The 15,971-nt window shown below is 41.7% G+C and overlaps 3 protein-coding genes across 3 annotated transcripts in view; 1 reads left to right on the top strand and 2 right to left on the bottom strand.

Moving 5' to 3' along the window:
• Window positions 1–943: 943 nt before the first annotated feature.
• On the bottom strand, window positions 944–3,475 carry LOC112222136 (PRELI domain containing protein 3B). The gene is made up of 6 exons (XM_024384771.2): window positions 3,329–3,475; window positions 2,256–2,424; window positions 2,012–2,101; window positions 1,839–1,909; window positions 1,632–1,734; window positions 944–1,533 (listed from the first exon to the last, which is right to left on the bottom strand). The coding sequence occupies exons 1-6, from the start codon at window positions 3,358–3,360 to the stop codon at window positions 1,417–1,419; spliced, it is 582 nt and encodes a 193-aa protein (XP_024240539.1). The 5' UTR covers window positions 3,361–3,475; the 3' UTR covers window positions 944–1,416.
• A 2,669-nt stretch (window positions 3,476–6,144) lies between these two features.
• Window positions 6,145–9,185, top strand: atp5f1e (ATP synthase F1 subunit epsilon). The gene is made up of 3 exons (XM_024384770.2): window positions 6,145–6,273; window positions 8,457–8,581; window positions 8,989–9,185. Coding segments are annotated over exons 1-3 (159 nt in total). The 5' UTR covers window positions 6,145–6,241; the 3' UTR covers window positions 8,991–9,185.
• A 32-nt stretch (window positions 9,186–9,217) lies between these two features.
• Window positions 9,218–15,971, bottom strand: part of LOC112221555 (piezo-type mechanosensitive ion channel component 2-like) — a 32,513-nt gene continuing 25,759 nt past the window's right edge. The window contains exons 39-52 of the mRNA XM_024383678.2: window positions 15,082–15,270; window positions 14,797–14,998; window positions 14,490–14,619; window positions 14,143–14,290; window positions 13,811–14,025; window positions 13,546–13,704; window positions 12,599–12,746; window positions 12,142–12,330; window positions 11,948–12,040; window positions 11,684–11,853; window positions 11,332–11,448; window positions 11,026–11,105; window positions 10,641–10,869; window positions 9,218–10,092 (exon numbers count right to left, since the gene is read on the bottom strand). Coding sequence (XP_024239446.1) covers window positions 9,840–10,092; window positions 10,641–10,869; window positions 11,026–11,105; window positions 11,332–11,448; window positions 11,684–11,853; window positions 11,948–12,040; window positions 12,142–12,330; window positions 12,599–12,746; window positions 13,546–13,704; window positions 13,811–14,025; window positions 14,143–14,290; window positions 14,490–14,619; window positions 14,797–14,998; window positions 15,082–15,270 — 2,322 coding nt within the window. The 3' untranslated portion in view covers window positions 9,218–9,839. The remainder of the gene's footprint in view (window positions 10,093–10,640; window positions 10,870–11,025; window positions 11,106–11,331; window positions 11,449–11,683; window positions 11,854–11,947; window positions 12,041–12,141; window positions 12,331–12,598; window positions 12,747–13,545; window positions 13,705–13,810; window positions 14,026–14,142; window positions 14,291–14,489; window positions 14,620–14,796; window positions 14,999–15,081; window positions 15,271–15,971) is intronic.

Here is a 15,971-nt window from a genome sequence, read left to right as displayed (position 1 = left end):
ATTTGGTTCGGCATGTTCAAAATCAACTGTCACTGTCCAATTATCCTGAACATAACCCTGTCCCAGTGTCCACTGTTGACGTTCACTGACTACACCCAACACTAATGTTGTGTAAATCGCATACTGTAGTAATGGTCAAGCCATTCGTTCAATTCTTCCAAACGTATTCACATTTGCTACTTGGGTGCTGCTTTATAAAAATAAATTCAATAAATTAAAGTCCATAAAGGGGTACTCAGCAGTTGCTACAAACATTTTGAATGTGATTTGGGGGGGGCATGTTTAGAATAATGCTGCTTTCTAATAATCTGTCTTGGTTGGGTTCATGCAAGTGACATATTGACTACACAAGAGTACACCCAGAACATTGCTCTGGGATCTAGGAGTATCTCAGTTTCAAGGTAAGAAGCCTGGCATCTATCAGTCAGTCTCATGCAGGAACCAACCATGCTTATAAGCCTTGTTTGTGTAGCAGTACAAAGGGAATGCCCCTTTTCAGAGTTTCATCAGGCAGAGTTTGTGAACCTCTCCAGCCATGATAAAGATTTCTTCCTTTACTTTAAATTTGAGTCCTTAGTGGTGAATTTCCCCAACAGTACTTCTAAATTAATGATGTACCCATGGATTGAAGGATATAACATATGTCTCATGAGCTTAGTTCAACTGTCTTACCGCATCATAACCAGAAAAGAATTTGCAATCATTTGTCAACAAAATAAAATGTAAACAAACACTATATAGCCTCAAAACTATAATTTTGTTATATGTCTGAATTTGACAGTTTTTACATTTCTCCAGCACCATCCTTTAGCTTTTTACCAAAACAGGGTTGGGGAGGTCATTTTGTTATTGTTTCTACTGCTGATTGCTGCTTTAAAATTCAAGTTTGCATTCTTGAATATGTAGCACAGTGACTTTACATCACAAATAAAACAGACTCACAAACAAGCATAAAAATATATTTTATCTTCTCAGTAAGTGAACAGTTCCATGAAAATGACTGACAGCCTTTTAAAGATTGGTAAGTACATGGCTTGCATAGGCAACATAGAATGATGTTAAATGGAATGGTCAAGTGCCAGAGTAAACCTGTTAGACAGCCGACCATAGAATAACAATAGAAAAAAGACAGGAGGAGAATAAATAGAAACTTGATGACCTATAGGCACGGTGTGATTGAAAACGTTAGACTACAAATCCCATGAGCCTCAAATGCAACTTGGCTCCACCCTGTTCAATGTCATCAGCTTCACTCTGTGTACCCAACAGCATGTACCCTGCTTGTAAAGACAGTCCGCTGAGGGAATCGTGCGTTCTTGTGACAAGATGAGTGGACCAATACAGGAGGTGGCTGTGCTGGCAGATAAGGTTGGTCTCCCCTTTCAGGGGAAATGTCTGAGGTGAGATGAAGGATGATCATTTCTCTGTGACTGCTGCTGCCATGGGGATGCGGATTGTGGCCTGTGCAGTCGCTGCCAGCTCCTCGATCTCTGTGTTTAACCGCCTGATGACCCACTCCATCGCCTCTCGTCCCTGGACACAACAAAACACACAGGGGAAAGTTAGGGGCTGAACATTTCCACTCATAAATATTTAATCCAGGCTGCGTGTGCGAAGGATAGAGGTCATACTTTGGCTGCATTCGCTGAGATGGTTTTGGCCATGAGCCCCTCCAGGTAACTGCTCAGACTAATTCCTTTCACAGAGATCAGTGCCTCTTGTGTCAATATGGTCCTAAACATAAGGATAAACAGAAAAAAAACAGTTTAGCTGTGAAAACGCAAAGCTATTTATCAATTTTCCCGTATATAAACTCAAACCATCAACAAATCACATACTTTTCGGGATCCTGCGGATGCGGCCTGTATGTTAACTTTTCATCCACAGATACTATGTTAGTACATGAAATCTGAAAGCAGAGGAAAGTGCATCAACGTTAGCCAACAAGGCTAAAAGGTGGAGTTATCTATAGTATTCACAAATGAACATCCGACAACAGCGGTGAACTCACATTTGTAGATTGTAGCTCAAATGTCTTTTCCTTGGGGTCTACCACCGAATGTTCCTGGATGTATGTGTTTGTTCGTGTTATACCAATGAGCTGTGAGAAAAGACAATGACATCCTCACTGTCAGTGAAATACGTTTGACATCACTAACAAAATAATACATCCTCAGATCTGCTGAATGCACTTCTCAGGAGAATCACATTAGTGGCAACATTGGAGACAGGCATCCACTGTGCTGAGGACTTACAGTCTTGGCCAAGGAGGGCAGTCCCCACTCTGTGCTGAGCAGTCTGTTGCTGCATAGCCGACCTTGTGTGTCCACATGTCTGTTCAACACGTCCACCCCTACCACGCCAGGGTTCATGGGGTTGGGGTACTTTTGCATTGCCGCCTTGGTCACTGTCTCCCATGGGTGGCTGTGGGGGGACAACACAGGAAATCAATATTACTGTAATAATACAGTATCATAATGTTACCATGTGTGCATGTGGACCTCCTGGTGTGCCCCCACATGAATACATTTGAAAAACTGTCCTGACATTATTGTACTGTGTTATGTCGATTGGGTTAAGAAATATGAATTATGGGTTCAGTAATACAAGGTACTTGGTTTGACCTTGACAATGTTTATTTTTTACAATCCCTATTCGTGAGGTAAACAGAGGCATTTTCTCACTCAATTAATTCCCCAAAGAGTATTAAGCCCTGAATATATAGTGACATAACAACCATAATTCCACCATTGACAGAGCCTCCGGTATAGCTAGTTGGAATAGAAATACCTTTATTCCAGTCTCAGAGTGCATGCCTAGTGGTGCGGCACGGGACATCACCAAAAAGAACATTGAGCTAAAATTCAATTAATAGATGAATTCACATGACCTTAAACAAGTAACAGTTAGCTGAAGCAAAGCACCGGAATCCCGTGACACTCAGCTGTAAAACTTCGGGCTAACAGTTAACGTTAGCTACTTGTAATGCAGCTAACTAATGTAATGTCAAAGATATGGTAATGTGGCTGGCTAGCTTGCATTCACTTACTGTACTGTCTTTGTTGTATAGCTAGATAACTATCATTATTTTTCCTAGTGTAGGAATGGTAAAATGGAAGTTTAATGTGTTGGCTAGCCAAATATTTGGCTAAAGTCAGCTGTTTGCTAGCTAAAACCCATTGACTTGTACCAGAAGCTAGTTGACTAAAAGCAAAGAGCTAACGCGCGCTAACTGGCTGGTTGCTAACCTAGCTACAAACTTCAATAAGCTAGTTAATATCAAGGTATTTCAATTAAACACGTTTTAGAACTTTAATAAATTACTCACTTGAATATGTGTTCTGAGGTCCAGATCTTCATGTTTTAAACCGTTCAGTCAGTACTTGGGCGCCGGTGACTTATGACAGCAGCTATAAAGGAAAGATGTTGCCAAATTGCCCAACAAGTGGTGCTCCGTCTGGTGGCGACCAGAAGTATGTCATCCGACTAGTGATTGGTCGTTCGCGAACGAGTCGGCTCTAAGAGCCGGCTCTTGTAGGTGAACGTTGGGAGACGGCTCGCATATCAGAAGAGCCGAATCAATTTATAAAAATATATACAAATTAATTAAGATATTAATAATCAAAAGATTTAAATGAATAGAATTAGCTAATTCAAAGAACAAAAAAATAAATAAAATAATATGGGTCTAAACGCTCAAGCCCACACATTCGTTCTGACTGTCTGCTCAGACGAACAGCCTCACCTGTTGTTCCTGTCAATCAGACACGCAGTGTCAACCAATGAACCAAAGATGGGTAAGGGAGTGCCGAGCCAACTCACTCACAGTCACACACTGAGCAGCCGAGAACAGTGAGGAAGGACAGCTGTGAAAACAACAGCTGGCAAATGAGTCGGAAGCATAGTAGCATTTGGATGCATTTTAATAATGTAGACAATGTTGGAGCACCGTGTAGAATTTGCCAAAACAAAATCTCATATAAAGCCGGTTCTACGCACAACCTTCACCGGCATATGCGAACTGTCCACCCAACTGTGAAGCTAGCTGTAGCGGAGCTTCGAGAAACTAGCGGGCCTGCTAGTGATAGTGGTGGAGCCAGCACCTCCACACGTGGAGATGTATCCACTCAGTCAAGTAGGCCTACTCCGCGACCCACAGCAACGTAGTCTTCTATGGACCAATTTATGCCAAAGTCTATGTCTGTAGCAAAACCAGGCCAAATTGATATTGCATTGGCTAAAATGATTGCCACTGATTTCCAGACATTTTCGATCGTGGAGGACAGAGGTTTTAGAAATTATAGCAATAGCCTAAATCCAATGTACACAATTCCAAGCAGGAAAACTCTTTCAAAATCACTTATTCCATAACTGTACGAGAGCACACAGGCTTCAGTGTGGGAAAGAGTCCAAAAAGCTGCAGTTTGCCTTACCACTGACTGCAAGACATCAAGGGTAACCACTTCTTACATGTCAGTTACATGTCACTTCATTGAAGATTTTTCAATGTCTAGCTGTCTTCTGGACTGCTTTGAGTTCAGCGACAGACACACCTCAGAGAACTTGGCAGAGGAAGAGGAACTGTTGAGAGTGGCCAGAGAATGGCAAGTAGATGGAAAAGTGGTCTGTTGTTAGCAACAATGAAGCTAACATAACCATTTTTAAATGGACTCATCATCCATGTCTTGCCCACACAATCAACCTGGTTGTAAGAGATGCTCTGAAGGTGATGAAACCCACTGTGGACAAAGTGAAAGCAGCTGTGGAATACTTCCACAGGAGCACAGTAAGTGCTGGAAAACTAAAGTCTACACAACGCCAGATGGGGATGCCTGAGCTGAGGCCTAAACAAGACTGCACTACAAGGTGGAATTCAACATTTTATATGTTGAAGTGGTTTCTTGAGTCAAAGGATGCCGTCATCTCTACCCTGGCCATTGTCAATGCACCTGTTGATGCTCTGACCCAAGAGGAATGGGAGGTGGTGGAGGAGGTGTGCAGAGTCCTGGAACCCTTTGAGCAGGTCACTGTGGAGATCAGTGGAGAGAGGTACAGTAAGCAGTTATTACTGCATCATTATTTAATCCAGTATTATATATGTATATGAGCAGTAGATGAGAATCTAATATCAGTAGACAAAACATGAACCTGAACTGTTCTGGGACAAATAATTACTGAGAAGAAATCGCATCAGCTCCTCAAAAGTGAGGCATTTCTGCATTTCTGAATGCAACTCTCCCATAAAAGCAAAATATGGTCAGCATTGCTGTGTGCTGCTGGTTATAACATGGCAATAAAGAAGAGAGAGAAAAGAGGGACCAGTTTAATGTTTTAAGTGGGATCCTGCAGTTTTGCACATTGTTATTTATTTGTCTTTGATATGGTGCAATATTGTATTATTATGTTGTTCAGATTGTATTCGTTTTGAATTGTTACATTTATATGCACTTTGTTTATATACATTAAAAAAGTTATACTTTAAATGCACATGGGTAATAGCATCCTTCTTTTTTTACATTCATTTCAATTTGTGGGATGCTGCAGTTTTGCAAATTGTTATTTATTTTTCTTTGATATGGTGTAATATTTTATTATGGTGTTCAGATTGTATTCGTTTTATATGCACTTTGTTAATAAACATTAAAAAGTTATACCATATAGCATTCTTTTTCATAACAAACCAATCAATTTTTTAAATACATTGTGGTTAAGTTAGAGTATGATTTCATTTAATAATTTAATTATAATTGTTTTAACACCAATCATAGACAAACTATCGCAAACTGTTTGACTTGAAAAAATTACAAAACAACTTTTTTTTTATAGAGCCGTTTGGGAGCCAAAAGAGCCGGGCTCTTTTTGGTGAGCTGAGCCGAACGAGCCTGCTCACTGGAAAGAGCCGGAATGCCCATCACCACGTCCCACCCTCCCTGGTCCTTCAGAGTGAAAAATTACCGAATAACATAACATCCATTGAAATGTCTGGAATTTTCCTGACGCGTATTTCAGAGGAGAGAGTGCACCTTATTTCGAACAAAGCCAAATGTTGCATAAATAAGAACTCAAATCCCCTTTGAGTAAAAAAACGGCACTCATCAGATTTTGCATACTGTCGATCATAAAGCGCAGATAAAAGTCCCGCCCCAGGAAGCGTGTCAACCCTAGCGATGTCATTCTCGCCTCTTCCGCCCTGTTTTTATAACATAACCGCGTTGTCCTTGAGCGGAATATCACTGGCAAAATGGTTGCATACTGGAGACAAGCGGGCCTTAGGTAAATGTATTCAATATTGAACAATGTCACATTTGGACTGTATTCTGATTGTACGGTCATGCACTTAAACGATGTAGCTACTAAGTTGCATATTTGCTTGACGGCTCTGGTGTGATAGATATCCAGCTAGCGCCTAGTTAGACGATATTATAAACGAATTTGACGAGTTAGCTAATATAGCGTGTTTCCCGTGCGTTATAATCAAAGTGGTCATATCACGGTCAGTCACACCAATTATGTCACTCTGTCTTACGTATCGACATTATTTTTAGGACAACAATTCATTGACATGTTTATAATCGAAATGCTATACCCAGTCTGTTTAAAGCAGAACTGCCAAATTGTGCGTTGGCCGTGACACGCATTTGAACGCTCACGGCACATATCTCACACATTAAAAAGTACTGCAATTATATTTCTAATTAGTCCATTGTATAGTCAGTGCGTTAACTTTTCAACTGTTCTCCAAATCGTGTTGAACTCGGAACATCTGCGATTGCAATTTAACACAAGCGGAACGTCTATCCTTGCCTGGTTTGCCACAACACTGACCCGCGCCACATTGAAGCATATGATTGGTCTAGTTAAGTAAGGGATAAAGTGGATTGGATGCATTTTTTAAAGAAACACCCCTCAGGATTAGAGTGGCGCTGACTGGAGAGCCAGAACGTTCTCTGCTGAGTTTATAAAACTGTAAAAAGAGCAGCATGGTAGCGCTGTTTTATGTACAATGCGGTGCGCAAGATGAGGTTGCTGTTTACTCCCGTCCCTATTGCAGAAATCAGCCTTTTGACAGCATGTACTAAAGTCGATTTAATCCGTACTTGCATTAGTCCCCTTGTTTGGCGATTGAAATGTAGGTTGTGACAACGAAAAGGCAGCAGAGACCTGCAGTATGTAAGCAGGGAAGTTTGGTAGGGTGACCTGACTTGTAACTATGAAAATAATTTGGTCAAACAGATTGTGAAACCAGAATTGTACGTTAGGATTCTAGAGGGCGAACAGTACATCGACAAATATTTTGGTTAGGGTGTAGGGGCTAATTGATGTCGTCTTGACTTCAGCCGATTTGATCTATTTGCTTTGTTGGAGAGGAACAATTCTCAATCTTAACAATGTGCTAAAACAGAGTAATTACTGTTTTGTCTGCAAGAACACTGTTATTCCCCACCATTTTTTAAAATTTGACTTCTTCACAATTTTTTCTGTTTTAAATCTGATATGCCTACTTGTCTTTGTAAATGAATTGAGGCTATGTATTTTAGCAGCCATTCATGGACAGTTTTGAATAAGTTGTACAAATAAGCATGGCATATTAAATGCTCCAAAAAATAATTTGACATTTTAGTATTTTGTACATGCTAGGGGAACTCAAACACATCCTATGTAGAGTAAGATAATGGCAAGGATATTCCACTAGTAGGCATCCGCTACCTGAATGTTGATATTCATTAGATTTTCTTAAAGGCTGGGTGATTTTGAGAAATGAATTGTTATAGCAAGAACACTTTCAAACACCCAGCGCTTGGGAAACAGATTAGGGGTGGCCAACCTTTCCTGGAGAGCAAGCAGGATTTTCTTTCAGTCCTATTTGAAAGATGCAACATGTTTGTCCTTACCTTGAAAGGAGTCTCTTGACAAGGAGACTGCAATCTATGATTTGGTTACCCAGTGTCATCAACCATGAGTATTTCCTGTGCAGAGCCTTGGTGTAGTGGTTACACTCCCCGGGCACATGTCATATACAACTTTCCACCTGACAACAGGAATCAATCCCTGCTTCCAACCTTCCCACTGTTTTTCCCATTTCCCTATCACTTTTCATTACTGTCTGAATGTGTCAAACCACCCAAGAACTTTAATTTCATCCCCTCCAAAAATCTGTTACAAAGCTGTAGAATTGAGTGATAATTTAATGTCCAAAGCATCCAGAATACACCTGACCAGTGTTCTATTCTTTTTTCCTCTTCTCCCCCCCGGTCATAGGGGTAAGCCATGTCAAAATATATAGAATTGCAGGAAATTGTACTGTTTTAAAGCTGATCTTCCTGGGGGAGGACCCCCAATCCCCCCCATCTTGGTAGTGTGCCAGAGGGAAAGGAAATTCATAGAAAATCTCACTCCAAGCTTTCTTCAAAAGGTGGCAGCCCTGGCTAAAGTGTTTCTTTCTGTGTCCACTGCAGCTACATTCGCTTCTCTGCGATCTGCGCGAGTGCAGTGCGAGCGGCACTGAAACCACAGTTCAAAGTCGAGGCAATGAAAGTTGCAGAATCCAGCGTCAAAGTCTATGTCCCAAAGGCTATAGCATGTGAGTATTGAAAGGACAAATCACTACAATCTTTTAAAATAATACTTGTATCCATCTACCACCTCCTAAGCATCACACAATATTGCCTCAAACTCTTGCTGCTTGGGCTATCACACCTGATTTATATTGGTTCTATTTACTGCAGCTGCCAAGTAAGCATGTCAAGTTTTTGCCTACTAAATCAGTCTGCTTTAATAGGCAAGTCAACGTTCTCATTGCCATAGATGTAGAACACTACAGAACTGCAGATTATCAGACAGTAATCACCATAATTATATTGTCTATGGGCATTACTCTTTTTGTAATCTGCAGTTCTCAAGCAACTAGAACAAGTAGCTAGATAACATCAATAGTTCAAAGTTTCCAAGATCAGTCTAACTTGACATGTTTCCCTCTTTATCTTGCAGGATCTGAATAAATGTAATGGATGTTCTTCAGGGCCAAGAGGATTTTTCAAAGTCCCTGCCAACATGTCTGTCTTTGTGAATGGATGAAAATGCAAGGGTTAAATCTAGATTTGTGGATAGATAGGGGACCTAACAGAATGGAGATGTTTTTCCTTTAATTTGTAACTAAGAAAATGAATTAAAACTCCTATCTAAAAGATGTCTGCTGGATTACTTGAGCTTGGTTGCACAATCTTATTTAGGGGCTTTATAGCAAAGTGGGTGAATACATATGTACTCACCACCTTTAATTTTTTGAAACAAGTTGTTTTTTTTTCACTTCACCAATTTGGACTATTTTGTATGTCCATTCCATGTAATCCAAATATCATTTTAAATTAGTTTAATGCAATAAAATAGGAGAAACACTATGAGGATGAATACTTTTGCAAAGCCCTGTGCTTTACCTGGCAACATGGACTGTGAGTGGATCTTCATAACTTAACACTTCAGGAGTCTTATGTAAAAGTAGGATATAATCTCTGAATTTTATTCATTTAATTAAATTTCAGTGCAATGAAACAGGGTTATGTTCAGTGGGATGTGTAAAGTTGCAGAATGTTGAGAGAAATACATTCTGTAGAGCAGATGTGCATCTGTAAGCTCTATACAAGCCATTTGAATCTAAAACTGCATAATGTTGCATCTCCACTTCAATTAAATAGTTTCACACTTGGAGCACATTGCTATGATTACGGCCTACGGTCTCCCTTTTAAAAATTTGAATCACTTAAGTAGTCAGTGATTCAAAATGCATGCATTGTACAGTAGGAATACAAATAAATCGTCCTTTTCGTAACTAAAAGTGCTCTCTAGTCTCTCTTCTCTCTGGTCATCTTGATCATGGTCTCTGGCGAGCGATACAGGAAAATGAGCTTCTCAAAAAGTGTTTCCTCCAGCTCCATCTCACCAGTCTCTCGCACAACAAAGATGTCCGTGCAGAGCTTCAACACCCGATCCACACACGGCAGCTCCTCAAACATGATGGAGCGGGATATCCCGTTGAAGAATTCCCTGACAAACTTTCCAACGACCAGCACCACAGACATGTACAGGCCCACGATTCTACCATAGCAAGGTGGAATGGCACAGGAGGTGGTATCAGGTTGCAGGTCGAGGCCAGACAAGCAACATAAGTATATGGGATTTCATGGAAAAGAGGACAAAGATTATTTAGCAGTGAGAACAAATCAACAAGTCAAAGCGTCAATTAGCAGTAGAAACAATAAATCAATCGCCCTGCCCCTGGTTCAGTAAAAGCTGAGTGATTGGGCTGGAGAAATGTAACCACAGAAATTCATAGACAAAGCTTTGGATGCAAGGACTGATCCACAATATCAAAATTATAGTTCTAACCAAGTTTTGAGGCTATATAGTGTTTGTTTACATTTTGTTTGGTAAAACAAGCTTATATTTTGGGTTCTGATGGGGAACGACAGTTGAACTTAGCTCATAATTATAAGCTATATTCTTCAAGAGTCAATGGGTACATACAGTATTCATTTATAAGTCTAAAACTGGCTGTATCAACTGCTGATTGTCACTTGGAAGGGATAGTTCTCTTAAAATGTAAATAGCTCCTGGGGCAGCATTGAGTTTTTTTCTTTACCTACCCCTGTCCTGCTAGAGCACCCAGGCTGGAGGGGCTGACTTTGTCATTGAACACCACTATCTCAATGCTGTGACAGCTGCTCTGGATGTGCCCTTGTCCAGGAGTGCATTCCTCCACCATCCACCACTGACCCCCCTCTGCACTTCCACTGTCTTCTGCCCGCTGTAGTTTGATGGACAGGGGCCGGTAGAAGGCCAACATCTGCAGGTCTTCAGGCCTATCTGAGTGTTCTGGGATGTTGGAGATGGGTCAGGGAAGATTTGAAAAAGTGAGAAGCAGAGACCATGACCTTCAGTTGACTGGTTAAGATCCATGGTTATACAAGCATCTGCATTTGTTAAATGTATTTTCTGTACAGTATGATGGTTGGATAGAGGGTTACTTACCTACTTCCAGACGGTTGGCCATCTTGGACTCCAGTCCTCCGGGACCTCTGATGAACTTGGGCAGGAGAGACTCAATGACCCTAGCAGAGAGAATGAATGACAGCATATCAGCACCAACATTCTATTACCATTGTGATCATATCTTTTGTATGTGGAGTTCTTTTTAATGTAATAGGTTCCTCTACAACTAGCTTTCAGAGAGGTTATTTTAGGTTATTTTATTGACAGTAATGTCATGTTGACTCTGGCTGTAAATTCTAGTAACAGTTGATGATGTAGTGAGAGTGCTGTGATGATGAGACTCACACAGAGTCACTGCGTGTCCCTATGAGCATCTGAACTATCTGGTCCCTCAAGGCCCTGTCCTCATACTTGACAGTGTGTTCCCCCACGGTCTCCACGTTCATCGACAGAGACGCATTCCTGGGGAGGAGGGGCACACGTACACACACATACACAGAGTGAAATCACTACCACTATCACTAACTGGTTAAGTTGTTTATTATAGCTGTATCATATGGCATATGTTTATAGCACAAACCATACAATCTTAGCTTTGACACAAGGGCAAAAAGTCAGACCTCAAGCCTTAACGGCGTTATATACCCCTTTCACATGTAACCAACCTAGAGCCCTATCCAACCCTGCTACACTGTACCTGAGTAGTACCCATCGCAGGGTGATGTAGATGTGGGTGGAGTTGCTGAGTTCATGGATCATAGCATCACGGCTGGCAGGGCTGATGCTCCACAGTAGACTGGCATCACTCTTGATCTTTGCAATGACAATGTCCTCGGCCATGTAGTTCACAAGGAACTGCATGGCTGACTGAGAGAGTTAGAAAGAGGAGTATGTCAGAGGTCCTTAGGGTCAATTCCACAGTCCCTCAAACTTGCAACTTGTTGTAACAAGATCCTCTTACCGGGTGAGTGGCATAGAGGTTGGTGAGCCGGTTGAGGCCTGCCTCTGAGTATGGCATCAGGTTCTGCTCCTGGGCACTCATTGTGAAAAGTGGCTGTATAAAATGTACACAGAAAACATCAGCACTAACAGTCTCACAGAAGGAGAACATTTTACCAAAATAGAAAGATTGTGAGTTTATGAGGTCATCTATACCTCATATCCTGCTATGCTGAGCTGAATTGAGACATCTAGAGGCTGATTGGTCACCCCAGCCACTGACTTGACCAATGACATGAAGAGGAGGGGGAACCAGATGACACTGATGAGGAAGAATATGATGAAGCCGCCCATTCCATACTTCACCACCATTTTCTTCTTCTGCCCTGGGGTGTGTGGGTATTTCTGTACAAATTAAAGAGACAAATGATTCATAGTTCAACACAATTTCGGTCAGTTCAAGTTGTAATTATTAGCCCACAATTGTTCTTGATACAATAATTCTTAGTCTAGTGTTCATAGAGATATATTTAAAAAAACACGAAGACAGGAAAAAAAAACTTTAATTCTACAGCGATTCACCATAAACTATCAGTCAGATCTACTCTCTATGGAGGTGAGTTTGAGATTGACAACTGCTGCCAGTCTATTGGCAGTTCGGCATCCCAGTTACCTTCTCCGACTCCCTCCAGCACTTGAGTATGAAAATGTTGGCATAAATGTCCTCGACACAGATCCAGCTGCCCAGGCTGAGGGTGGTGTCAGTCCAGACCCAGTCCATCACGGCACGCAGCTCTATGAGGAACGGAACCAGGCGGAACCTGAGGAGGAGACAGGGACAACCCATAGAGATAGTTAGAGGACACAACATTGTATATGTCCCATTATGGTGTCTGTGAGAGCATGGCAGTGCCATTGAGGCCATCTTCATTTTAAAGTAGTCCATTTTATTATTCTACAAATGTGAGTTGGAAAACAAACTGGAAGGTTGTTTACTGCCACCTAGAGGTATAAAGCCAAGGTTGGTGATTTACTACCAACTGCAATTATGGAATGTTTTCTCACAAGTATAATTAATTGGCTGATCCCTCCTGATGACGTGGATTGCTGAAATAAATAATTCTCTATACTATTATTCTGACATTTCACATTCTTAAAATAAAGTGGTGATCCTAACTGACCTAAGCCAGGGAATATGTACTCGAATTATCAGGAATTGTGAAAAACTGAGTTGAAATGTATTTGGCTAAGGTGTATGTAGACTTCCGACTTCAACTGTTCATTTAAAAACATGAACATGTAGTGTGTGTGTGTGTGTGTGTGTGTGTGTGTGTGTGTGTGTGTGTGTGTGTGTGTGTGTGTGTGTGTGTGTGTGTGTGTGTGTGTGTGTGTGTGTGTGTGTGTGTGTGTGCGTGTGCGTGTGCGTGTGATCATGATGTTATCCGTCCCCATAGGAAGTACCACCCAGTTGACTACTTCAAAATAGTGGAAGTCCTTAATGGTGCTGCCCATGTTAAAACAGGCTTTTGGGCCCTAGAGTCCTCACTATCTCTGTGGGACAACTCTGGTATTATGGGATGTTCTGGCCTTTGTTAATCTATCATAGAGCATTGACTGTACCCTTGAAAGAGGAATAGGTTGAGGTAGTTATAGTTCTTGGTCAGGAAGTTTCCCAGCACACGATTTGGGTAGCCACACTTGATCTGGTAGGCTGAGAGGCCAAAGTAGATGCACTTCACAAAGTACCACAACTGTGCCACCTGGTTCATGTTGAACCTCCTAGAACACAAGAGAAGGACCATGAAAAAGGTCAATAAGCAGCTCCTTTTTTGATGGTTACACATGTATTCACACTGTAATTAAATTAATGAACATTAACTCTGACCTCTCAGTCACCCCAGGGAGTATGAAAAACATCCAGAAGTGGATACCAAACACCAGCACCACTTGGAAGACACATTTTCCCACAAGGGTTTTGCGGAGATAGAGAGCACGGTCCACTATCATGGTCCCAAACTGGATGAGCAGCATGACCAGGAAGGCCGATGGGACCTGGTCCTCCCCAAGAGCATCTGTGATGTCAGCAGCAGCACTGTGTTTCTGTTCCGACACAAAAAGAAAACAGTGGAAGAAATCCACTTGAAACAAGTAGGCCAAATAGCTTTCCAAATTCAATTGTGACTCAAGACAGGTATTCTCTTTTTTCTCTTTTCTCACCCCAAAAGCCCAGTATCCAAATATTATGACAACGAAGTTGACCACGTCAATCAGAAACATGAGAGCGTAGACATCACACACTGGGCTGTACTCTGGGTGAATGATGTCATAGAAGAACTGCCTGATAGGTAGGTATATGTGTAGGGCACTGCGAAGACAAAAGAGGACCATGACTGAAAATGTCCATTCATTTTTAACCCAGTACTTAAACATGCACTCATGTCCCGTCAAAAGTCCTGCCTCCAGGATTTGTTTGTAAACTGCCAGTTATCACCGGGGATATGGAATGAAAGTAACAGAATACACCTACAATGAATATCCATAAGTATAGAGTGCTAAATGCTCACACTTCTATGATAGCAGCTTTAGCCTCTAGCATCCTTTCTCTGATCAGCTTCTTGATCCTTTCCTTCCTGGTCAGGGGAACTTTATTGTGGTGCCTCTTCTTCGAGTGGCGCTTTTTGAGCTGCATATCATCTGCAAGAATATCACATTTACATCAAGATACATTAGTATATTCAGGTTGGGTAACATTTCCCATCTGTTCAGGCAACACTCCATTTCAACTAGACCCTACTAGATACCCTCTCAACTAGATACCCTCTCAAACAAACTCATTAGTTCAGCACTGTTTAGTCTCCTGAATGTATGTACTGTTTGTCTCAGTGGAGTTGCCTTTTCCCCGTCTGCGAAACAAGGATGCAGTTGAGGCCTGTAGAGGAAGGAAGGGCATTCTTCGCTTCGGCTGATCCCCTGCTTTGTCTCCTCCACTCATCTTCTTCTTCTCAGTCTTCTTCTTTAACTTCTTGAAGAAGTCCGGCATCTCAACCTCTTTGTTATCCCAAAGACCGTGACACTACGGAGAGAAGAAGTTTTGCAAAATTGTGCTTTATTATCTTTTATATGATGTTCCACAGAAACCAGCATTCCCGTCAGTACCTTTAGAATGGAACGATGGAAGAACAGAGCCAGGAGTTGTATCAAGTCAAAGAGAACGTAGCCATCTTTCTTCTCCACCCCAATGATGTTGGGCAGAGCAAAGGGCCGGTCCGCATTGATGCCTCGGTAGGCCGAGGTGGTCCAGGGGAAAAAGCCAAACTGGAAAAAATACTTGACCACCACAATCAGCTGGAAGAGATAGGAATCATCAATTACCCATACATAAAACGTATGCACGCATGACTGTAAGTCGCTTTGGATAAAAGTGTCTGCTAAATGGCATATATTGTTATATATAGATATACACACAACATTACCAAAAGTATGTGGACACCTGCTCGTCGAACATTTCATTCCGAAAGCATGGGCATTGATATGGAGTTGATAACCCTTTGCAACTATAACAGCCTCCAGTCTTCTGGGAAGGCTTTCCACTGGATGTTGGAACATTGCTGTGGGGACTTTCAATTCAGCTACAAGAGCATTAGTGAGGTCGGGCACTGATGTTGGGCGATTAGGCTTGGCTGGCAGTCGGTGTTCCAATTCATCCCAAAATTGTTTGATGGGGTTGAGGTCAACGCTCTGTGCAGGCCAGTCAACTTCTTCCACACCGATCTCGACAAACCATTTCTGTATGAACCTCACTTTCTGGACTGTGGCATTGTCATGCTGAAACGGGAAATGGCCTTCCCTAAACTGTTCCCACAAAGTTGGAAGCACAGAATCGTAGAATGTCATTGTATGTTGTAGTGTTAAGATTTCCCTTCACTGGAACAAAGGGGCCTAAACCGAACCATGTAAAACAGCCCCAGACCATTATTCCTCCTCCACCAAACTTTACAGTTGGCACAATTCATTCGGGCATGTAGTGTTCTCCTGGCAGCCGCCAA

The sequence above is a fragment of the Oncorhynchus tshawytscha genome, linkage group LG22, assembly GCF_018296145.1.
Source record: "Oncorhynchus tshawytscha isolate Ot180627B linkage group LG22, Otsh_v2.0, whole genome shotgun sequence".
NCBI classification, from domain to species: Eukaryota; Metazoa; Chordata; class Actinopteri; order Salmoniformes; family Salmonidae; genus Oncorhynchus; species Oncorhynchus tshawytscha.
The sequence above is the reverse complement of the archived record's forward strand: the minus strand, read 5'-3'. Positions and strand labels throughout refer to the sequence as shown.